Raw genomic sequence first — 24853 nt, 5'->3', positions numbered from 1 at the left:
GATACATTTCCTGATCAAGGATGATCTTACTGCAGAAAATGGCTGCACTTCACCATGAGAGAGAACTTCGTTAAAACTACGTTATGTATGGAGACTAATTAATTTTTTGGCTTACTTTTGCGATTCAACGACACGAAATATTTTGTGGGGTTCATGATGGTGAATATTTTTTCGAGACCGATGTCACACAAACATTTTGCTACTGTACGTTTTTTAAAATGAGCGATTTTTAAAAAAAAATAAATGTTTTGTTCTTATATACGGCACGGAGATACTCTTTTAATAATATCTCTATGTTTACGGTATTCATTCTTGTGAATTGAAAACAATGGTCTCAGTTTTGAAACAAAGGACTAGAGCTTGACAAATATTTGTTATATTTTTTTTGAGCTGAAGAATTTTTCTAGTGAAATTAAAAATATTTTTGTTGTAATCTTTGGTTTAATTTAATTTAAATTTTTTAATCATAATGGCATCAATTGAAGAGATAACCGAACTCATGAAAAAAGTTTGAGATTCAAGAACAGCCATTGTTAAATAATTGCAAGCAACGCAAAAATTGTAACTGAAAAAATTGAAAAACTGACAGAGCAAGTAGAAAGTTTTAATGAAAGAATCGAACTAATAGAAAAGAAACAAAAGGAAATGGAATCAACGGTTGGTGAATGTAAAACAAGCCTTGAATTTACGCAAGGGTTAATTGATGACAAAATAAAGGACATGGATAAAGCATTAAACGAAAAGATTGAAGGGATTAAACAAACAAACGAACAGCAACGAGTAACACAAGAAAAAATGTACGTAGAAAAACAAACAGAACTGAAACACAAAATACGAACACTAGAAAACAGAAATCGTCGACACAATTTTCGTATAGCTAGATGGGATTGGTGAAACAGAGGGAGAGAATTCGGAGGAAATCGAAGACAAGGTACAGATGTTGTTTAAAAATCGATTAATCATCACAAAAGACATAGACATTGAAAGAATGGGACCATATACAGCACAAGATAACGCTAGACCATGGAGAATAATATTTAAATTACTGAATTACAAAGACAAACTCTTAATATTAAAATATGCTATCAGATTAAAGGACACGAACATCTACATTAATGATGATTTTTCAGATACAACAAAGGAAATAAGAAAGGAATTGAGAGTACAAATGAAAAAAGACAGGGAAAACGGAAAATTCTCGCGAATTGTTTATGATAGACTGATCACAAAAGAATTCAAAGAGAAGAATACAGGCGAAAACTAACTCATTTTTTTATTTTTTATTTTAACATAGTATAACAACTTAACATAAAAATGGATGATAACGCATCTTTTTTCGATATATATAATTCTAACTTAACATTGAACGACATGACTGATCCAGATTTGAATTATTTTAAAAATCTAAAAATTGAAACTACTAATTTTTCTCCGATTGAAGCAAAAACTCATCTTGCAAAATGTAAAAACAAATTTTCATTGCTTAACATTAACACAAGAAGTATAAGCAAAAACTTCGAAAATCTGAAAACAATGTTATGCAACCTTAAATTTAATTTCAAAATCATTTGTGTAACAGAAACCTGGCTCAAGGAACACGGTAACGAATTCAAATTTTAACATTCCGAGTTATAAGTCAATACATCAACCACGTTCAGAAAATAGGACTGGTGGTGGTACATGTCTCAATATACACAACTCTATTAATTATAAATAAAGAAGTAACTTGAGTATAAATACTGACGACTGTGAATCATTAATCGTTGAACTTATAAACAAAAACACTAGAAATATAATTGTAACTGTTATGTATAGAAAACCTGCTGGAATCTTCAAAGAATTTAAACGACACTTTAAAGCTTACCTCCCGAGAAAAATCAAGTTGACCTAAATCGATTCATAACATCTTCAGAAAAAACAATTTAACGTTTATTTTATTAAAATCACTACAGTATTCAAGAAACCAGACAATGTTTACCTCATGTTTTTAAGCCTTCACCTCACTTGTTCGCCATTTTGCAAGTGAGCATTTAAGAGTATTATTATGCGCCTGACGTCACTAGTTAGAAGCTCACATTCGGACCCCCGGGATGAGAGGCGAAACTTTGCGGATGTGATGTGATGTGATTTGTAAAAAAAAGTTCCACACGTTGATGAATAAGGACGAATCCTTTTTTTAAATAGTAAAATGGCTTCTTGCCCACTTACCTAGTTGTCTTAACCACCAAAAGAAACAAGGTGTATTTTTTTTCAACTTTCCCAAAGATCCAAAACAACGAACTATATGGATCAAACTGATCAAGAGAGAGGAACGCTTCCAAAGAATTTTAAGATCTACGAAGCTCATTTTACTTCCGAGTTCTTTGACTTTAGAACTGAGTTTGAAATAAAACAAGAAGCCCTGGGGGCTCTAAGAATTTCCGAGCGCTACCAAAATATTTGATGAAAACCTGCTAATTCGTTGTGTTATTGTGCCAAACATTCGAAGGGGTTTGGTGCATGAACCTCTGAAGATAAAGCCCATCAGTGACATTATATCTTAGAACAAACGCAAACAAAACGAAACGTGTCATAATAAACTCACATTTTAAAAGAAATTGCTAACAAAAAATACAGCCTATCATTCATGGTTGAAAGTCTTGCGATTAAAACGTTTATGGTCTTAAACGGCATTAGTTGACAAAAAATCAAAATTTTGATGTGACCATCATTTTCAGCATACTTTTTTTATTAACTGTGTCAATTTTTGTCGAAAATAAAGCAGTTTTAATTTTAGGATAAATTTTGGCCTGAAATGACATTTAGGTGACAAAAACCAAACTTTTGTACCATCATCATTTTCAGCATACTTTATTTGTTAACTGTGCCAGATTTAGCCGAAAATGAAGTGGTTTTAATTTTTGGACCAACTTTAGCCTAAAATAGCATGTAGGTGACAAAAATCAAAATTTTGATGTAAACATTATGTTCAGCATACTTTTTTGTTAACTTTGCCAATTTTTGTTGAAAATAAAGTAGTTTTAATTTTTGGACCAATTTTGCCCTAAAATGACATTTAGGTAACAAGAAATCAAAATTTTGATGTCACCATCATGTTTAGCATACTTTATTTGTTTACTGTGCCAAATTTTGTTAAAAATAAAGTAGTTTTAATTTTTGGACCAATTTTGGCCTAAAATGACATTTAGGTAAGAAGAAATCAAAATTTTGATGTCATCATCATGTTCAGCATACTTTTTTTGTTAATTGTGCCAAAATTTGTCAAAAATAAAGTAGTTTTAATTTTAAGACCAATTTTGGCCTAAAATGACATTTAGGTAACAAGAAATCAAAATTTTGATGTCACCATCATGTTCAGCATACTTTATTTGTTTACTGTGCCAAATTTTGTTGAAAATAAAGTAGTTCTAATTTTTCGACCAATTTTGGCCTAAAATGACATTTAGGTGACAAAAATCAAAATTTTGATGTCACCATTATGTTCAGCATACTTTTTTTGTTAACTTTGCCAATTTTTGTTGAAAATGAAGTAGTTTTAATTTTTGGACCAATTTTGGCCTAAAATGACAATTAGGTAACAAGAAATCAAAATTTTAATGTCACCATCATGTTTAGCATACTTTATTTGTTTACTGTGCCAAATTTTGTTAAAAATAAAGTAGTTTTAATTTTTGGACCAATTTTGGCCTGAAATGACATTTAGGTAAGAAGAAATCAAAATTTTGATGTCACCATCATGTTCAGCATACTTTTTTTGTTAATTGTGCCAAAATTTGTCAAAAATAAAGTAGTTTTAATTTTAAGACCAATTTTGGCTTAAAATAACATTTAGGTAACAAGAAATCAAAATTTTGATGTCACCATCATGTTCAGCATACTTTATTTGTTTACTGTGCCAAATTTTGTTGAAAATAAAAAGTAGTTCTAATTTTTGGACCAATTTTGGCCTAAAATGACATTTAGGTGACAAAAATCAAAATTATTATGTCACCATTATGTTCAGCATACTTTTTTTGTTAACTGTGTCAAATTTTGTCGAAAACAAATACCAATTTTGGCCTGAAGCATCAATACTAGACTTCTCAGTAGTTAAGGAGCTTGAGTACGAAGTTTACATCTGTGACGGACCAACGTGAAATCCCAGGGTCGATTTTTTCTCAAAAAATGCTCCGAAAGAAAAAACGACGGTTTTAAAGAATTTCCTACGCCTTCGGGCGCGGAAATTCAAGAAAACAAAAAGAAGAAGGTTAGAAGATTTTTTCATTTCTATCGTCATTCATCGAACTCGTGCGCTATTATCTAATTCGAATACGTTTACATATCAAAACTCACTGATCAAATTAAAAATATTCGCGGATTCTAACTCGCAATAGCAACGACACTCCGCTTCGCTCGTCATTATCTTATACTTTCCACACTTGCACCACGTCCTTACAGCAACAGCAACACGACTTCTTCTTGAATAGTATCCTCATCACAGCTCTCCCAACTGAAATCCGAGTCAGTGCTTGGTCTAGTATTTCGCCTGCTCAAATTGAAATTCTACAACATTTTCCCTGTCGCTCTTTTTTTCTTTTTTTGCGTCACAGCTTCTCGGTATTGCAATTGAATGATGATTTCTCAACCGAAGTTAGTATTCATTTTCAAAGTTTCCTGATATTTTCACGGGGGTAAACATACTCATTACCAACGAATTTCACTATTAAAGTTTGAGTAAAAAATTTCAATGCGGAAGATGATTTACGATCTTCTAACAGGTGACGTCAGAGCACTCAAGGTGAAGAAATTTATAAAACAACATTGCGGATGTTTTACCTCGTGTCGGAGGTGAATTTTTGAATCTTTGAATAGGCATTATTAACTTATAAGTGCGAATTAAGGAAAATAAACTTTATATTCGTAAATCACGTATGAATATGAGCCAATTTAGGTCAACTTAATTTTTCTCGGGAGGTAAGCTTTAAATCACACCTCACTAAACTAGATCACTTAAATAAGCACATTTACATTGCCGGAGATCTAAATTTAAACCTTCTTGAATATACATCAAATAATGACGTAAAAACATTTGTAGATACGCTCCTTCAACATAATCTTATTCCAACAACTACCAAACCTACGAGAGTAACTTTGAAATCTGATACCATAATTGATAACATAATCACAAATAATTTTCATAACAACGAATATCAAACTGAAGTGATTGAAACTGATGTATCTGATCATTTCCCGACCTTCTTACTATCTGATGAGTCTCTCCCTGATAAGTTATCTGCCCCGACAAGTTTTAAGCGAGAGATCAATGAATGTTCCATAGAAAAGTTTCGACAATCTCTTTTAGAAGCAAACTGGGAGCTGGTAAGTGAAACTAAAAATATAAATGGCGCGTACGATGTTTTTTTTGCGCATGTTTATTAACCTTTATGAGAAATCATTTCCTAAAAAAAGGAAGTATAAAGACAAGCACTTTAGAAAACCCATGGTTTACTAAAGGTCTCATAAATCATTTAAAAAGAAGCAGCGACTATATGAAGCGTTTTTGAAAAAAAAAACTTACACCAATGAAAACAAATACAATAACTATAAAAATATTTTTAAAAAACTTAAAAAGCGAGCAAAAAAGAATTATTATGCAGATCAAATAGCGAAATCAAAAGGGAATTCTAAGAACACCTGGAGCGTTATTAAAAAAATAATTGGCAAAACCAAAGACAACATTGAGAAATTCCCAAAACAACTTATAATTGAAAATGAACTTGAAGATGAAATTGCTAACAAATACAACGAGTTTTTTATCAATGTTGGACCAAAACTAGCTGCTAAAATTCCATCTTCCACAAAAACACACAGCTCTTACTTAGATACTTGCGATACTCTAATGAGTGAGTCGTACCATAAAAGAATTGCGATGTGCTTTTTCATCATTACAACCAAACTAAAGCCCCGGCTTGACGATATTAGTGTAAATATTGTAAAAAGACGTTACGATATTATCTCTATTCTATATCTTTAGTCTTTCCTTGAAGTATGGACAGTTTTCAGACCAATTAAAATAGCTATGCTAGAGTGACACCAATATTTAAATCAGGAGAAAACTCCGATGTTACTAATTATAGACCTATTTCCGTATTGCCATGTTTCTCGAAGGTTCTTGAAAGAATAATGTATAACCGTCTCTACGACCATCTAGTACAAAATAATATTTTATATGACAAACAATTTGGTTTCCAAAAGCACCATTCGACGGACCTACAGTCATAGAATTGGTAAGTGAATTATCGAAATCCTTTAATAAAAGGATGTTTACACTAGGGATATTCATTAATCTCTCAAAGACTTTTGATACCGTAAATCATAATATTCTTTTATCCAAACTAAAATCTTAAAGTGTGCAAAACAACAATTTGAATTGGTTTACAAATTACTTGACTAGCTAACCGAAAACAATGCATAGCATACGACGATAAAATGACGCTCTTTCAACTAATAAAGTGTGGTGTTCCGTTTTGAATTAGACATAGGGGACCATACACCTATGGAATAAATTTTTATCTGATGATATTAAAACAAACTCAACTCTAAATATTTTCAAGAAAAATGTAAAAACAAAATTATTAACGACTGATCTTATAGACATTTGTAAATATTTTTAGATGCACACTCTCACATAGACCTTTGTAAATTCAACAAGAAGCCCTGGGGGCTCTAAGAATTTCCGCGCGCTACTAAAATATTTGATGAAAACCTGCTAATTCGTTGTGTTATTGTGCCAAACATTCGAAGGGGCTTGGTGCATGAACCTCTGAAGATAAAGCCCATCAGTGACATTATATCTTACAACAAACGCAAACAAAACGAAACGTGTCATAATAAACTCACATTTTAAAAGAAATTGCTAACAAAAAATACAGCCTATCATTCATGGTTGAAAGTCTTGCGATTGAGACGTTTATGGTCTTAAACGGCATTAGTTGACAAAAAATCAAAATTTTGATGTAACCATCATTTTCAGCATACTTTTTTTATTAACTGTGTCAATTTTTGTCGAAAATAAAGCAGTTTTAATTTTTGGATAAATTTTGGCCTGAAATGACATTTAGGTGACAAAAAATCAAACTTTTGTACCATCATCATTTTCAGCATACTTTATTTGTTAACCGTGCCAGATTTAGCCGAAAATGAAGTGGTTTTAATTTTTGGACCAATTTTGGTCTAAAATGGCATTTGGGTGACAAAAATCAAAATTTTGATGTCACCATTATGTTCAGCATACTTTTTTTGTTAACTTTGCCAATTTTTGTTGAAAATGAAGTAGTTTTAATTTTTGGACCAATTTTGGCCTAAAATGACATTTAAGGTGGCAAAAAACCGAAATTTTGATGTCACCATCATGTTCACCATACTTTTTTTGTTAATTGTGCCAAAATTTGTCAAAAATAAAGTAGTTTTAATTTTTGGACCAATTTTGGCCTAAAATGACATTTAGGTAACAAGAAATCAAAATTTTGATGTCACCATCATGTTCAGCATACTTTATTTGTTAACTGTGCCAAATTTTGTCGAAAACAAATACCAATTTTGGCCTGAGGCGTCAATACTAGACTTCCCAGTAGTTAAGGAGCTTGGGTACGAAGTTTACATCTGTGACGGACCAACGTGAAATCCCAGGGTCGATTTTTTCTCAAAAAATGCTCCGAAAGAAAAAAACGACGGTTTTAAAGAATTTCCTACGCCTTCGGGCGCGGAAATTCAACTAGTCTTTTTATGGAATATATATAGTTAAAATATTGCTTTATTATATTAAGTATTATTTTAACTCTCTCTTTCCTTTTGCTTAACAACGGGGCTTAGTGATAAGGCAATTTGTGCCTTTTTTTTGCCCTTCTTTTTGCTATATTACAAGATATTTTAACCTGTAACATTTATATAACGGCGAAATATACCTATAACCTAACCTAACCTATACTCATCTAGACTCATTCATCTAGAGAAAAAATGTCGTAGTATAAATTCATGAAGTTTGTTTTCAAACGAGTTGATGAGACGAAAAACGACATGTTGACTCAGAAGTCTTGTTGATATTAACAAGACTTCACTTACCATAAAATACAAAAAAAGCTTCCAGTTAACGTTTTAATTTAAGACTGTCAAAAAATAGAATTTTTTAATTTTCTTTGCATATTTGATTGTTTATTATCCAATTTTTTTTCACATTTGTTTTATAAATTCTTTGAAAAATTAATAGATTGATTTGTATTTCTTTCCCCGATAACTAACTCATGTGAGTGAGGATTACAAAGTTTCTGTGCGAATGTTTTGTTTACACTCAAGTGGGCTTGTGAAGATACATCGATACACAACGTATCGTCACATTTAACAACTTTGCTACATCTTATTAGAATTCTTAATTGTTGTTACTTAGCAGAACTGCGTTTTAAAAGTTTTTAGTCAACAATGTCGCTACACTCATGTTACGTAAAGACCATACCATTTTAATACAACGTTAACAGGATATACTTTTACATGGTACTGTCATATTCATAAAACCAGGATCAGCAAGAGGCCGTACCCTCTCCTACTTTTTTGTTTTCATAAATAATTGAGAGACAACAACATTGGCAATCGGCAAAGTGGGATTTTATTTTGAATGTTGCCTATACAACACCCCCTCCCACAATTTTTACTGGTCCCAAAGATCAAACTAGTTATTTTCTTTATAAATTACCATATTGACAAAAGTCATGTAAATTTTATGATCATTATACAGCATAAAAGTAACCGATTAGACAGTCGATGTAAATGCTTATTTTATGGTGATTTTGGCTACAAACATAGCTGTCAATCAAAATTTTTATGAGATAGAACTAATGGATATCATGTAATGTTAAGAACGTATACTCGGTTCTTACTGCTTTTGTTTCACGTTTTTTGGTCTTCCAGTTGATTTTGTTTATTTTTACCTACACCAGACCACTTTGTGCGCCGCGCTTCTTATGGGTAGCAATGAACGTTTTTTTGCTATTTACACCTAAGAAAAAAGAAATGGAAAGAAAATAGAATTAACCACGCAGTGGAAATATTGATAGTAAACCAATCATCCTAAAGCCGCTTTAAAAATTGTTTTTTTACTTTCTTAATGTTCACACTGCAGAAATAATGTTGTAAGCACAGACGCGAACGTAAGAATATAAAAACTTTTTGATGTTTTGCGTCAAACTTATGTTTGCCTTTATGCTTGCTTAGAAGGTCTCTTTCTTGCGCTTGCGTTTGCGCTAGCGTTCGCATCGCAAGTGTGAATCAGCCTTTATATAAAAACTGTAACATGCTAAAACTCTCCAGTTTTCTTGTTTATGACTGATTTTATCTGAAAATCTTACGCTTGTTTTAAATACAGTAAAACTCTTTATAATTCGAATCGCCATCATTTGATACTCTCTCCAATTCAATCAAATTCAAAATCACCGTCACTATTTATTTAGATTTAGATTTCAGGTCCATATCGGAGAAAGTCTCTCTCTTATTCGATTTCTTGAGTGCAAAAAGGTCTCTTAACCACAGTTTGGAACCATATTTCGAATTTAGAATTTTTGTTCATTTGAATGTTTTGAAATTGCATTTTCAAAGTAAATTTTGTAAAACCTAAGGCATTCTAACTCAAGTAAATGGCTGCTATACTGAAAAAACGAGTACAAAAAAAGTAAAAGTTTAGAGTTAAAATAAAAAACCTTGCTGGAACTTGACAAGGGAAAAACCAACAAAGAAGTTTCATTGTTGTTTGAAGTTCCACAAAAAGCTGTGTCCACTTAGAAAAAAAAATCCAAAATTCTTAAGGCTTTTTAAAAAGCTTCTACCAAAAAAAAAAAAAAAACACAGACAAGTACGATCAAGTTAAACAAGCTGTTTTCCAATGGTTCAAAGAAATGCGATCAAAAAATGTCCTAATCAACGGTCTTCTTTAAAAAGAAACTAAACGTCGAAAATTTTCAAACTTCATAAGGATGGCTAGAGAAATGGAAAAGAGCTTAAAATGCGTTATGTTTTATTAAAATAATATTTCCAACAGTTTAGGTAGTCGTTCCTTCAGAATAACCATGTTCTTTTTTTTAACTGAAAACTCCATTCGACATGGAACTTTCGATTCTTAAGTCTATAATGTCCTTGTATAAAATGATGACCCATAATAAAAGCATCCGTGTTGTTTCCATGGTTAGAAACAACTTTACTAACACTCTTGTCCCGGCGCCACCTGCTAAAAATATATGTTGGCGGACATATTATTTTACAAAAAAAAATGTGTTAGTAGCAAGGTTCGCTTAACTGAAATAACAACAGGAAATGCTTCCAGTAAAATATTGCAGATGTTGCTTCAAAGGCCTTAAAAACATCCCATGCCGCTCAAAAAAATGTTGGATGAATTCCGAACTGTTGGGTAAGAATGGGTAAAGGAACTTGATCGCAAGTTTGGTGCTAGCGGGAGAAAATTGCTTTGGTTATCGGTAACTGCCCTGCTCATTCTGAGATGTCCGGTTTGCAGTGGGTGGGGCTAATCTTTCTTCCTACCAACACCACTTCAATCAAGCAACCAATGGATCAAGATATTCAATCCCTCAAGGCGAAATATATTTTTTTTGCAGTGAAAAAACAGATCCTAAATTTGGAGAAGAACAATGAGCTTCCTAAATTTTCAAATCTAACTGCTGCGACAGTGTTGTTTAAAGCTCTTCTTTCACCAACTGTTTCAAAAAAGCCAAAATACCAAGCGAGATTGTGGAAAGAGCGCTAAATGATAAAGTTGATCCGTTTACTGACTTGGAAGTAAAGGAAAACATCGTGAGAGAAAAAATAAAGAGTGGATTATCGAATGGTGGATTATGGTGGATTATTATCGAATGACAGACGAAGAACTGGTGGACATGGATTTACAAACATCCGTAAGTGGGAATTTTGTGGACTCCAGTGATGACTAATCAGATGACGATGAACCAAACGAATTACCACTCGCAAAGCCATCAAAGATGTATTAACATTAGAAGATTACAGTGTATTTTTTCCCACTTTAGAAACGATTCAATGGTTACATTAAAAGATGTAAACAGTTGATTTAGAAAGTATGCTGAATAAAAAACAGTTAAATATTGATGACTATTTCGACAGATCTTAAAAGATCCTTGCAAAAATATTCGTTCTGCACTGTTCATTTTAAAAATGTATGTCTTCTTCCTTTTTGCGAGTTTACAAAGATTCCCCCTGTAGTTTGATTTTTTCCACTTTGCCGCCTAAAAACTTGAATTAAAAAGACACTCCCTAATTCGAATCTCTCTCTAGCTAGATAAAAGAATTTATCCCCCTGGAAAATCGAATTAGATAGAGTCAACTGTACGTATAAGTGATGGCCGCATCAATCGTAGAATAGCTCTCACCTTGGAGGAAGCTTTTTAGAATATGAAGAACACATTTTAAACAAGGGTAGCACGTTATTTAATCTGTATAATAATTAAAGAGAGTTGTGCAGAACGAATAAAAAATTGCATCTCTACATATAACATAGGAAACATTCACACTTTAATATTCTATACAAATATATTATTATTTATCATCTATACCTTTATAATTTATTTCCACATTTTTTTCGTTTTTATCCTGTTATGTTATGTTATCCTGTTGTCTGTTTAACAATAACTAGATCCATAGTTCTACGAAAATACTTTACCTTTAATTTAAATAAAATATTCATGAGTTATTAATTATTTATAAGGTTTAAGTGGGTGTAACCATGATTCTTGCAGGTGAAAGCAAAGGTCTTTGAAGGGTGAATTTTTGTATAAATTTTTTTTTCTCCTTTTTGGATTTTTTTTATAGAAATACTTTATCATCACTCTAGAGATGATTTTTTGGCTTTCAGAATATATATATTTGTTAGGGTTAATATAGCGAGCAGAGGAGATATTTTAAATATGCTGAGTTTGTGCCTCAGGGGGTTACTGTATCCTTAATCCAATCCTCAGTTTAAAAGTTTGAAAATGAATCCATATCTTAAAACGTTTTGACTCATTTTGCCCACAAATCGCCATTTTGAGCAGAAAAAAAACCCTTAAAAAACTGACTTCGTCACATTAAAGGGTTTATTGTTCCCTGTGAAAAAATAAAATGCTCATGGTGCAATCCTTAAAAATGTCTTTTTGTTCATTTTACGCATAAACACCCCATTTTCCTGAAAACTTCGTCGCATTGGAAGATCTATTGTTCCCTGTAAAGGCGGGGGCAAACCAATCCAACAGTTCATCCAACATTTTTTTCCTATGAGGGATGAAATGTTAAAAAATGCATGTTGGATAAAGCAAAATTTTAGGTTTGTGGGACTGCTTTTAAAAACATTCGAACGATAAAGTGTTCATTCCTGAAAAACAAAATTGCGGACGGAAGGAATTCTGTAGTGCTGCTTATGTTGCTGAACGAACTCGTCGATTCAGACGATGAAAACCAACCCGCGGAAAAACAAGAGAGTGGATAAAGAGGAGGGAACAAAATGGATATTTTAGTAACATCATTAAAAAATTGAAGATCGAAGACAGGTTCGGATTTTGGGAAATGTTTCAGATGGATGTCAGGGATTTCGATTTCCTCCTTATTGAAATATCCCATCTGATATCAAATTAAAAACATTCCATTCAAAAATGTTCGAAATTCACGGGGTTTTTATGTTGGATGAAAAGTACCACCAAACCAATCCAACATGAAAATTCACGCAACTTAGATGAAGAATTCCTTTGATCTTGCCGAAAATGTTGGATGAAGTGTTTGACAGCGATCAAACTTCATCCAACATCGTCCAACACGATTTTTTCTTCTTCTTTCAAAATTTTGAAGTGACTCAGACCATCCAACATCACAAAAATTGCATGTTGGATGAAATGTTGGACTGGTTTGGCCTCGCCTTAGATGTCTGGAAAATCAGAAAAAACTAATGACCAAATCCTTTCATAAAAGAAGTATTTTTGGCTTATTTTCTATTTTTAAGGCGGTAAAAAAACTCACTTCGTCAAATTCGAGGGTCTATTGTTCTCTATCTAAAAAACTAATAATTCAGTTTTAAAAAAGCTGATAACGGACGGGCATAAGTCATTTTATAAGACCTCACCTGGACATCAAAAGTCAGGGAGAATGGGTCATACTTCAGTGTCGACGGCCTGGGTAGGTCAATTGTTCACAAATTAAACTTAAATTTTGTCAGAAAACATTTGAATTAAATAAAAAAATTTTCTCTCGTCTCTATAACTTTTTGCGCTAAAAATTTAATTTTGGACACAGACTAAAATTTAATGAAAATGTTAAAAGAGTATTTATTTCAAGGCTACTAAGAACAAAAAACCTAATAATACAATGCATTATTTATATCTAGCATTTCCATAAACAGCAGCAGAACTACATTTTCATAACATGATGTGATAATTCAATTATTCTTCAACCTAAAGGTTGTGTTATGTTTTCTGGACAATACGGCCAACAATCTGCTATGTCGGCGTGTTCAATTCCAAATTTGTAGTTTGGTACACCTCTATCAAAAATTTTCCATATACTTTTCATAAGATTTAGATTAGCAAACAATGATGTTTTTACTGGCAACCAAGTGCTATTGGAGCAATCTACAGATGATATTTTTTTTGTAAACAAAACATCGTCCTTATATTTTATTGCATGCAATAAGAAGTCTTTTTCAGACCAAAAAAAATTACTTGCCCACGCATCTCTAACAAACCCGTGAGCTCTTCTGTACACTTTAAAGTTTTTAAACACCATTTGCCCATTCATGGTCCTTTTAACGCATCTGACATAGTTAAAATATGTATAATTTTGCTGGCATTTGATTATACCTGCTTTATTAAAACACGAGAATGAAACTCGAATACTAACTCGGCGTTTTCGACCTTTTTTGGATCAACCATGCGCCTATAGGAATCCATCAAGAAATTTCGAGCGTATGTGGAATTTTTCACTATATAATTTCCAGATTGTATTTCACCCGAGTGGATCCTTTCTAAAAGAAATACATCAATTCCAGGTGTGATGTACTCTTCAAAACAATGCCGAGCGTTCACAACACCAGTATCTGCGTCCAAATGAACAATATAATCGTAATAATAGAGTAACTGAGCAACAAAACAATGTCGTTTCTTTGCTAGACCGACATCTTTTTGAAGACATTGTTTGGGAATCGTCCACCCATTCAACCCTGTATAAGTACCATCCTTTTCTTCTTGGATTAGAAGCAAATCATAGCGTTTCAACTTAGCGTAACACCTGACTGATTGTACTGCATTATTGACGGTATCTCTGACGTAGTTACCAGCAGTTACAGCCGACACGATGGCTATTTTGCCGTAAATTTTCCGACAAATTCTTTCTATAGATAAATCATTTGGTAGTAGTTTGTGATTTTCTTTGATAGTTGCACCGATGTTTTGTACTTTGTGATCGGTTATGGCGTGTTGTAGCAACATAATAAAAACAATCATGTACAACGCCACTATTATTAAGATTATTGTTTGTTTCGTTTTTGTGTACATTGTGCGTATAACTTTTAGTTTCAACATAAAATGTCAACATGTTTGTTTTTAAAAAAGGTAGATTTGATGTCTAGTTGTATCTATACATTATTAGTTATCAGTCATTCCTATTTTTCTTTTTATTGTAGAAAAGTGTGTGTTTGCTTGGATTTTATAGAAATACTTAACACAATAAAAACTCGTGCTTAAAAGATTATATTTTTTGATCTTGACGTCCGTGGAGGGATCGAGGAAGAGTAAATATATAAGCTTTCTAATATAATACATTTTATTTAGTAGTCATGAACGAATGCAGAATGGAGACCACATTATTTCTTCTCAGCTTAAAGGGGGATTTTCACGAAGCGAATTGAACGGCGAATTCGACGGCGAATTGTATCTGAGCATGCGCAGTCTTGTTTGTTTTGATTGTGTATCGAAATATTCGCTTCGCTGAAAAGTAGAAACAGTTCCTACTTTTTCCTGGTTAAAGGTTTCGCAGGTAGTTTTTGACCAATCAGAACGCGGCTAACTAATGTAAACAATAAATTTGGCGCCTAATTTATTTTGTCGTGAAAATTAAAAAGCGAATTACCATCGCCGTTCAATTCGCTTTGTGTAAATCCCCCTTATGCCTAACAGGCGAAATGAATGAATACAGAAGGTTTACTGGATTTTGTTGTAGTAAAAAATGAACGTAGTACAAAAGTATAGAAGCAAGTGAAAAAAATATGCACTGTAAAATTTAAGTTTTTTGTACTGAATTTTGTACTGTATCTGAATTTTTGTGATTTTTACACTTCTCCTTAAAACTCTACGTGCATATGCTTTTACAGAGTTTAAACTTATTTGACAAGGAATTACTGAAATGGTACGTCTTGATTTTAAGAACTTACTCAAACATCGAGATGATGGACGAACAGAAAAGTTATTCATATTTATTGATAGTTTAATCAAAATCTCACCTCGTCTGTAAATCATTCTTTTTTTTACAAAGAGTTCTAAACTTTTTGGATAAAGCACAGCTATAACAATACAACACATAAAGTCTAGACAGCAACAACAATGAATTTTTTTAACTTCTTAATAGTAAGTAAATACCAGTAATATTTAACAACTTTTACCCCTTGTACTGTGTACATACTTGTGAATATTCTGAAGCAGCCGTGTAGTTTATTTTACTGCCAAAAAACTTAAAGCTATACTTCGTGCAACTATTTTGGAATATAGCTTACGTACGTAAAAAGGAGCAGATTTAGCATACAAAAGTAATTGTTCGTTAATAGAATTTCTTGTTTGTACCTTGTTGACCTTTTGTCTGCTCTGATTTTAAACAGACAATCAGCGTTTAGTCGTGGTAACTATATCAGATAAGCCTTCTTGGGAATTTTATATTAAAAGCTTTCAATATACAAACACCGGATAGTTACGAAGCATTTGTACAAGAAAACAGCAAAAATCATTAAACCTGACAAAAGATTTATACCGAAAATGTTGAAGACAAAAACAAGACGATGCATAACATTGCAAAAAAGAGGTATTACCACCGTTAAAAATAATAACCGAAGTCACGGCGAGTTTAGTATTGGTAACAAGTCAAATGTCAGAGTAAAACGCCTAATTTCAAATCTACCTTATAGCAAAACTCGAATTACAATCAACCAATAAGCACACAGTTGGCGTGGTTACATCTTACCCTCTTAAATAATTTAGGAATTAATTATATTTGTTTGGGCGAGTAAAACAAAGGATTTCCCGATGTTGACCACGCGGAGCAAAGAACAATAGAATTAAATAATTAAAAAGCGCGGTCAGTATTCTCACCGCAGAAAAAATTGTTTGAGACCCTGCGTAACTTTTCCCGCCAACTATTTCGATTTTCTAGTAGTAGGAAAAAATGTGCTGGGCCTACTGGCTAATCTAATGTTGAAGACACAGTGAACAGCATCCTCGTACCCAGGGTTTGTTGCCTATACCAAAGCCGCTAGCGGTTACTTCACAGCTAACCTCCTGGGGACGAGGTTGAGTGAACAGTTTAACACCAGGTTTTCGCAGCACAGCTCTAGGTCTATAAAACATCTATAAGACCTCTATATCTATAAGAATATAAATATTTAGCTTGATGTCACAAAATGATAAGATTTGTCGCCAACCACAAGTTAACCCTCAGCTTATTTCTTACTTCTGTTCTTTTTTGCAATTTAATGCTAGTATAGTGCTAACAGTACGCTGTAACAAATAATAACCATACTGAAATAAGTCAACAGATGAGTGAGAATGCATATTTTAAACAAGCAATTTATTTGAAACATAACATTATTTTAAAAAACGATTAAAAATATAATTTTACTTCAGTTTAAAATTCGTATAAAAATATATTACACTCCAATTCTTAAAAATACTTGTTTGTAGACATCAAATGGGGTACTAAAAATAAAGCCGAATACAAAAATGGAACAAATAATTTTTTTGTAATGATGCAGCTATATTTTGTATATTTTTCTGCGAATACATATTCATAAGTGAGGTTGCAATTCTCACTATCAACTTTAATCAGAATACTTTCTTACACGGAAATCCAACAATAACAACATCAACAACAACAAAAACAAACAACTGAAACAAGGTTGAAAAGAATATTCCGAAATAGTAGTTTTCCTTTTATCACACAAAGAAATTTTAAGGTAGTGAAAAGTGCTGATATATTACAGTGCTTATAAATGTTTCACACAAAAATTTCAACGGTCATATCTTCACTTCTTATTTTTGTTGACAAAAAGTGAAGACTTAAGTGTATTCAACTTGATGGTCTTTCTTGCAGCCGTTACAATCATCTCTAAATCTCCTTCATTACACACAGCACTCATCACTTGCTCTCGAAGTCTTTCAACCAATTCTCGCAATATCAATAAATCGCCTGCTAATAACTTTCCCTGCATCATATGTATATCACCATATAAGCGCAAGCCGTATATATTCGCTACGCCGTATTTACCGGACTGTGCATATTTCGCCGTGAACTGTACATAAACAATGTTCATGATTTGTGAAAATATCTGATGCACATATCTCCTATAGACATGTTCTGTCGTAAAATGTTTACTTGTCTCGAACATATCTGCCAGAAATTTACCGGTATAGACAGGAGCAACCAATGTTTGGTTTTCATAATCTATTATTGATACATAAGGTTTTAAAGAGTTTGAAATACCGCTGTTACTTTTCATTAAGCCACACAATCCAACTTTCTCCATTTCTTCCAATTTAATCATCTCCGTTGACCATGGAATGATTTTCCTCACCGCGTGGTCACTTGTAACAAGAAAGTTAGCAAATCCGTATATAATCCGTTTTATGTTCTTCATATGCTTCTCTTCACCAAGTACGATCAAGGGACGACCAATGAACAACGAAAACACGGCATGAGGAAGAAACGAATATTTCTTTCGTAAAGACAATAACGAAACTTTAGAATACTTCAAATGTTCGGAAGTATTTGAAAAACTGCTCGCGGTGCTTATGACACTACTGCAACGGTTGAATTCAATTTTTGTGAAAAGCGAATCAGGCGTGGAACTCTTGCTGGAAAAATGTTCTAACGCATCTTTAAAAGAGTCTGGTGAACCTTCGCTCTGGTTTGCACTGATATTAACGGTGCTACTTTGTTGTGACGTCGATGAATGCACGTCAAGCGCTACATCGGACGTCACTGACGGTATATTGACGTAAGAATCTAATCGGACCGGCAACTTTGACGAACTATGTACAGGAGAGGGTATATTTGTTATTTTTAAATCAGATAGGAAAGAATTGTTGATATTCATCGTCACTTTTTGTGTGCCGTCTACCGAGTCAAGTTTGATGATATCCACTTTGTTTGAAGCGTTAGATTCGCGAAGCTCGTACCCAGCTTTCACAAGCAATAGGTTTTGTAAAGAAGACTGACATGCTGTTTCCTTGGTATGCAAATCACAACCGCGGTGAGCGGAAGAGAAGGGCGTCACAGAAAACTCAAACATACCAAACTGCAGTTTAGACGCTTGGTTGAATGTACCATTTAGAGAAGGCGAAGTATGTTTTGAATACTCTTCGTGAGTAATCGAGTCTAAACAATACTTAAGCATCTCAATTCCAGGATCAAATGTCACGTCACAAAGTGTGTTTAAATTTCGAAGGGGTTTGTCATATTTCTTCCCTAAAAATAAATAAGTAAATTTTTCTCTTGCTAAATATTAACTCGGGATAATTTACGTCTTTGACAATAGGTGTATCATATCCAAATAGAATGCTTTCGAAATATTTTTGGTTAGTCGTAAAAGGCATCTCTCACTAACTGCTACAGAATAGTTTTTTTGGCAAAAAAATCCGCCCTTGTTTAAAAATAAACGCCCTTAAAATGAACGCCAGGTGAAAATTTAAAACTTTAGTAAACCTTTAAGGCATTTATCAAAATGTTATTCCAGTCTGAAAAGAATTTAAAAAAGAATTCTATGCAAACACCATCGTGTTGTATTTTTAATATTTTCAAACAGAAAGACAGAAATCACTCGCCTCATATGGAAAATCACTCGCCAAATATGGAAAACCACTCACCTAATATGGAAGACACAACATCAGATGGCACATGGTGAGCGGACTTGGGTTCTATGGTAATGCCGTCACCCTCAATATCAAGTTGAAACCCATCTTCTTGTGGAATGCCTTCATCCACTGCGCAGGAGTCTGTTTCACTTGATTCCGTCGTGTCTACGCTACAGTTGAGAATCTCTTCATACCTTTGTCGAAAAATATCACGATGTTCTTGAAACATATCCCGCTCGCAATAAGCTTTGAAGATTGAAGTTAGTTCTTTCAATTGTTGCATAGATTCATCTAATGATGCTAGGGAGATGCTTTCTTTCTGTGATTGTGTGAGAGTCTTACCATCAATGCAAATATCTTTCGTGCTGCATTGTAAGGCATCTTTAAGCTCTGTCAAATGTTGCATCCGTAGCGACAGATCAAGGAGGAAATTCAGAGTATTACCGAAGTGGTATAAAGACGAAACAGTTTGAAAGTATCCTAACAGATCGTTGAATTTCGCCATCAGTTCAGTATAATTTCGAGTGATGTACGCCAGACAGTATGGACGAACAAAGCCACGTGCGCAAATATCGTAAAGAACAAAATGGTGTACGTAAGCAACAGCACCTTCTTTTGATTCTGTTAGTACAACCTACAAAACAAAAAAATGGAGGATTGCAAAGGAATTCTGTTAGTACAACCTGCAAAGCAACAAAATGATTGCAAAGGAATTCTGTTAGTACATCCTGCAAAGCAACAAAATGATTGCAAAGGGATTCTGTTAGTACAACCTGCAAAGCAACAAAAGAGAGGATTGCAAAGGAATTCTGTTAGTACAACCTGCAAAGCAACAAAATGATTGCAAAGGAATTTTGTTAGTGCATCCTGCAAAGCAACAAAAGAGAGGATTGCAAAGGGATTCTGTTAGTACAACCTGCAAAGCAACAAAATGATTGCAAAGGAATTCTGTTAGTACAACCTGCAAAGCAACAAAAGAGAGGATTGCAAAGGGATTCTGTTAGTACAACCTGCAAAGCAACAAAATGATTGCAAAGGAATTTTGTTAGTGCATCCTGCAAAGCAACAAAATGATTGCAAAGGGATTCTGTTAGTACAACCTGCAAAGCAACAAAATGATTGCAAAGGAATTTTGTTAGTGCATCCTGCAAAGCAACAAAATGATTGCAAAGGAATTTTGTTAGTGCATCCTGCAAAGCAACAAAATGATTGCAAAGGGATTCTGTTAGTACAACCTGCAAAGCAACAAAATGATTGCAAAGGAATTTTGTTAGTGCATCCTGCAAAGCAACAAAAGAGAGGATTGCAAAGGGATTCTGTTAGTACAACCTGCAAAGCAACAAAATGATTGCAAAGGAATTCTGTTAGTACAACCTGCAAAGCAACAAAAGAGAGGATTGCAAAGGGATTCTGTTAGTACAACCTGCAAAGCAACAAAATGATTGCAAAGGAATTTTGTTAGTGCATCCTGCAAAGCAACAAAATGATTGCAAAGGGATTCTGTTAGTACAACCTGCAAAGCAACAAAATGATTGCAAAGGAATTTTGTTAGTGCATCCTGCAAAGCAACAAAATGATTGCAAAGGAATTTTGTTAGTGCATCCTGCAAAGCAACAAAATGATTGCAAAGGGATTCTGTTAGTACAACCTGCAAAGCAACAAAATGATTGCAAAGGAATTCTGTTAGTACAACCTGCAAAGCAACAAAAGAGAGGATTGTAAAGGAATTCTGTTAGTACGACCTGCAAAGCAACAAAATGATTGCAAAGGAATTCTGTTAGTACAACCTGCAAAGCAACAAAATGATTGCAAAGGAATTCTGTTAGTACAACCTGCAAAGCAACAAAATGATTGCAAAGGAATTTTGTTAGTGCATCCTGCAAAGCAACAAAATGATTGCAAAGGAATTCTGTTAGTACAACCTGCAAAGCAACAAAATGATTGCAAAGGAATTCTGTTAGTACAACCTGCAAAGCAACAAAATGATTGCAAAGGAATTCTGTTAGTACAACCTGCAAAGCAACAAAATGATTGCAAAGGAATTTTGTTAGTACAACCTGCAAAGCAACAAAATGATTGCAAAGGAATTTTGTTAGTGCATCCTGCAAAGCAACAAAATGATTGCAAAGGAATTCTGTTAGTACAACCTGCATAGCAACAAAAGGGAGGATTGTAAAAGAATTCTGTTAGTGTTTTAAAAGCACAAAATTGCCTGAAAATATATGAAAAAATAAAATATAAAAATAAAAATATAAAAATGTCATTTGAACAGGATTAGAAATGTCGATGAAGACATTTTACACAATTTACATGCAAATTGTACGTTATATTGTACATTGTAGAACTAGTGTACAATTCTGCACAATTATATACAAGAAGGATATAAATAGTTTACACTTCTGTTTTGATAATGCTTAAATGCAAAGAAAACAAAAGATACTTTTAATTCTTTTAAAATTGGCTTAATAGAAACCTGCTACTAGTTATACTTCAAATCAAACTGATTTTATTTTTAAAAGAAATGTGACCTTTGAAGTCACAATATATTGTACATCTTGTGGTTATATCTCTACAATTTATTTTGCACAATATATTGTACCAATGGAAACTAGCCTGTAAAGAGAGCTGTTTCGCCAGCTTCTAATTGTTTATTGGTTGGTGCTCATTAAGAATGTTTACAAAACCAAAATTACCTGAATATCACCAGCAATGTTGAAACTTGAAAAATCAGTGGTTTGCATTATCGACACACAATCTACAGACATTATTCGTACAGCAAACTCATTTAAATCAAATTTTGAATTTTGCTGCATCGGAATTGTGAAAATTGGTTTTGGTCCAACCATTTCTGAAAATTCTGACAACAGAATGAAGTCATTTTCAAATGTGGAAGATGGCCAGGGTTGTGATGGGTACCCATCATCCACTAGTTGTGATATAAAGTCATTGGCTGTTTTCATAGTAATATTATTAATTCCACAACTAGAAAATAAAATAAAAGACAAGTAAAAAACAGATCAAGATTTCTTTTCAAATATAAAAGTATATAAATAAATCGAAATGATTATATAATAAAAAGAAAAATTTGCATTTTTTAAAACTTTTTTTTATGTTACCATAACACTCCCAATTTACATTACATGTGAATATTTGTTTAAAACAACAGGCAGACTAATTAAAGACATTTAGGCTTGTTATTTGCCACACACGCACCTATCCATTATTGACAAGACTGATATGTGTCAATGAAAGTTAACTAAAATCTAACAACCTGTTTTAAACTTACTTACATTTTTTACTTGTTTTGCAAAATTGGAGAAAAAACAATCACTTGTGAAGTGAAAGACGAAGAGTTGATATCAAGTAAAGAAAATGTTTCGCGCAGAAAGTTCCTGAAGAAAAGAAAATCGCAGATAAGCAACAGATGGTGTTGCAATATATCTTCAATCTGATACAGCAACGACATTTGAAGTATTGAGCATTCACTCAAGCAGTACAAATTTTAGCTGCAGTGTACAGACAAGCAGATGATCAAATTGGAAAACATATATCAACCAACCTGCAATTTGCACCTGTTATCGATCAGCTGAAAAAGCTATTTAGTGACATTACTCCTACTCCTGACATTATATTGGGCAGAAATTTTAACCTACCACACACTCGTTGGCCAGACTGTTCTCCAAGTACTGGTGCAACCTTTGGCGAAAAACAAATAATTGAATCCTTAAAAGAACTTATGGAAGAATTAAACCTTCAAATTGTCACTGAACCTACACATATTTAAGACAACATTCTTGATCTAGTTCTTACCAACAATACAAATCTTATACACAACACCATTATCATCCCTAAAGTTCGTTTAACGTCCCACTATCACTTTGTTGAGGTTTTGCGGATAACACATTCTTGCTTCAACAAATACTACCCCTTAACGGCTCAGAGAATCTTCAATTGTCACTTAACCAGGATTATGCCCGGCAAATCACAACAATACGTTTTTTAATGAAACAAAATTTGAAGTAGTGAGGGATGGTAATTATTACGCCAGAAGGGTTGTCAGGTTAAATATTACGCCCTTAATTTACAAAAATGGAAGTAGAATTCAGCTGTAACACATTTATACTTCCTTAATTGTTAATTAAATATCAACTGATAACTGTAAATAATGCTCCAAATTATCATCACATTTTTTCCGCTGATAACAAGTTTCTGTCATGCCTAAGTAACTTTCTCTTTTATTCCAATCGAAATAACCTTCTCGCTTATTATTGACACATTTTGTTCTTTAACATTATAGCTTTTTAAGTCCGTCATTTGTTTTGATTGGGTATTAATGTATATTTTACAGAATAGCAGCATAATACACATCAGCGTCATGTTGATATGGTGGCAAAGTTTTATGCTCCGATGTCAAGGTTCAATCCACGTTACCAAGTGACCTAGACAATTTAATTAGGCCAAGTTGTATGGTTAAACTTATTTCAGTGTGCTTTATTAACTTGCTTACATTGGAAAACACGTTTTTTTTCTTTTTAGATGTAAACAATAAGTAGATAACACCTTCTGAATACTTAAAATTAGCGTCAACATTTGGCACTGCCGACGTAAAATGCGAAGAAACCGTATCGCGTCGACAAAAAATTGGCAACGTAATTTTGTTGTAAAATTTTTATATAACAATAACTTTGGTTTTGTTTAAGCTGCTCTCATTAATTGTGACTACAACATTATTACATGTGACTTTCAGAAAGTTAAGTAATTATCACTAACTAAAATCATTCAGGCTACAGAAATATTGTGGTGCCGTTCGATTCATAATAATAATTGAAAAAATTGTATATCATATTAAAAAGAAGTCCAGAAGTTCTTTCTCCCAAACGACACAGCAACATACAGGGACAGACAGAGGGGGGGGGGGGGCATTGTTTTACATTATCGGAAAAAAAGGAGGTAAAAATCGTGTTTTTATGAGAGTTTGTTAGAGACGAAAGCATGTTTTCTCCAGTTTTTTAACTTCTGTCATATCAATTTCTTTCAAATTTTCAGGAAACTTTAATTGTGGCGTCGTAGATTAGTGGTTATAGCTCTCGTACTCTGTGCCGGGTGACCGGGGTTCGATTCGTCTTGACAGATAGATAGATAGATGTGCATATGTTACATGGCTAGCCTCACAAATATCGAGGGATATACCCTGTCTATTATTTCCAGGAGGGGCCATGGCGTAGATGGAGAGTCCTAGAGTATTTAATGCTCATTTTGAGCTACGCAGACCCAATTAAAGCCCTAATAATAAGATACAACTTATGTGTACTTTTCATTAAAAACAAAACGCGGCAAGAAAAGTTATTACGAAAAAACGTGTTTTCTCCTTAATAAACTCTTATAAAAGTGTGATGTTTACCTCCTCTGATCGTAAAATAAGCTGCGATGAAGTGTTAGTTTTCCCGAATTATCGTAAAGGTGTATTGTATTCTAAAGTTTAGTCTAGTTATGGTGCCTGGCGGAAGTCGGTTTTGGTGTTATAATGCACATCTAAATATCCATGCAAAATCAAATTTGAAATGATAACCTACCATTTAGCTTGATGTAGCAAGTCAAACAACGCTAATCTCCACTCGTCGATCAGTCGACAACAACTGGTACGCTTTCTATTTCGAAGAAGTGGGTGAAGTCCCCCCAGCAAAGTACTTTCATTTATTGCCTAAGCCCCGTTTTTTCATAGCAATGCA

The 24853-nt window shown here is 33.4% G+C and overlaps 3 protein-coding genes across 4 annotated transcripts; 1 reads left to right on the top strand and 2 right to left on the bottom strand.

The window, feature by feature from the left end:
• The first annotated feature begins 20 nt into the window (after window positions 1-20).
• Window positions 21-1264, top strand: LOC130630097 (uncharacterized). The gene is made up of 3 exons (XM_057443495.1): window positions 21-69; window positions 590-780; window positions 878-1264. Exons 1-3 carry the CDS (start codon window positions 21-23, stop codon window positions 1262-1264), a joined length of 627 nt encoding a protein of 208 aa, XP_057299478.1.
• A 12601-nt stretch (window positions 1265-13865) lies between these two features.
• On the bottom strand, window positions 13866-14564 carry LOC130630096 (uncharacterized). Its single transcript, XM_057443494.1, has one exon. It carries the CDS (start codon window positions 14562-14564, stop codon window positions 13866-13868), a length of 699 nt encoding a protein of 232 aa, XP_057299477.1.
• A 2267-nt stretch (window positions 14565-16831) lies between these two features.
• Window positions 16832-24826, bottom strand: LOC130630573 (uncharacterized). 2 transcript variants are annotated; one of them, XM_057444116.1, is made up of 4 exons: window positions 24698-24826; window positions 21818-22106; window positions 19137-19758; window positions 16832-18738 (listed from the first exon to the last, which is right to left on the bottom strand). In XM_057444116.1, the coding sequence occupies exons 2-4, from the start codon at window positions 22082-22084 to the stop codon at window positions 17297-17299; spliced, it is 2331 nt and encodes a 776-aa protein (XP_057300099.1). In that variant the 5' UTR covers window positions 22085-22106; window positions 24698-24826; the 3' UTR covers window positions 16832-17296. The 2 variants fall into 2 exon arrangements, with proteins under 2 accessions (XP_057300099.1, XP_057300100.1); XM_057444117.1 differs by lacking the exon at window positions 24698-24826 and adding an exon at window positions 22415-22764.
• Window positions 24827-24853: the final 27 nt, after the last annotated feature.

The sequence above is a fragment of the Hydractinia symbiolongicarpus genome, chromosome 2, assembly GCF_029227915.1.
Source record: "Hydractinia symbiolongicarpus strain clone_291-10 chromosome 2, HSymV2.1, whole genome shotgun sequence".
Classification (NCBI taxonomy): domain Eukaryota; kingdom Metazoa; phylum Cnidaria; class Hydrozoa; order Anthoathecata; family Hydractiniidae; genus Hydractinia; species Hydractinia symbiolongicarpus.
Note: the sequence above shows the minus strand (reverse complement) of the source record. Positions and strands in the feature narration are given on the sequence as shown.

What these genes read in the sequence shown, in the direction of transcription:
- LOC130630573 (XM_057444116.1), bottom strand. Translation starts at nt 22,084, where the DNA reads ATGAAAACAGCCAATGACTTTATATCACAACTAGTGGATGATGGGTAC. An exon ending in ACATTGCTGGTGATATTCAG is followed by an intron (nt 19,759 to 21,817) that starts GTAATTTTGGTT and finishes TTTGTTTTGTAG; the next exon opens with GTTGTACTAACAGAATCAAA. An exon ending in TGTTGTGTCTTCCATATTAG is followed by an intron (nt 18,739 to 19,136) that starts GTGAGTGGTTTT and finishes ATTTATTTTTAG; the next exon opens with GGAAGAAATATGACAAACCC.
- LOC130630096 (XM_057443494.1), bottom strand. Translation starts at nt 14,564, where the DNA reads ATGTACACAAAAACGAAACAAACAATAATCTTAATAATAGTGGCGTTG.
- LOC130630097 (XM_057443495.1), top strand. Translation starts at nt 21, where the DNA reads ATGATCTTACTGCAGAAAATGGCTGCACTTCACCATGAGAGAGAACTT. An exon ending in TCACCATGAGAGAGAACTTC is followed by an intron (nt 70 to 589) that starts GTTAAAACTACG and finishes AAAAACTGACAG; the next exon opens with AGCAAGTAGAAAGTTTTAAT. An exon ending in AAACAAACGAACAGCAACGA is followed by an intron (nt 781 to 877) that starts GTAACACAAGAA and finishes ATTTTCGTATAG; the next exon opens with CTAGATGGGATTGGTGAAAC.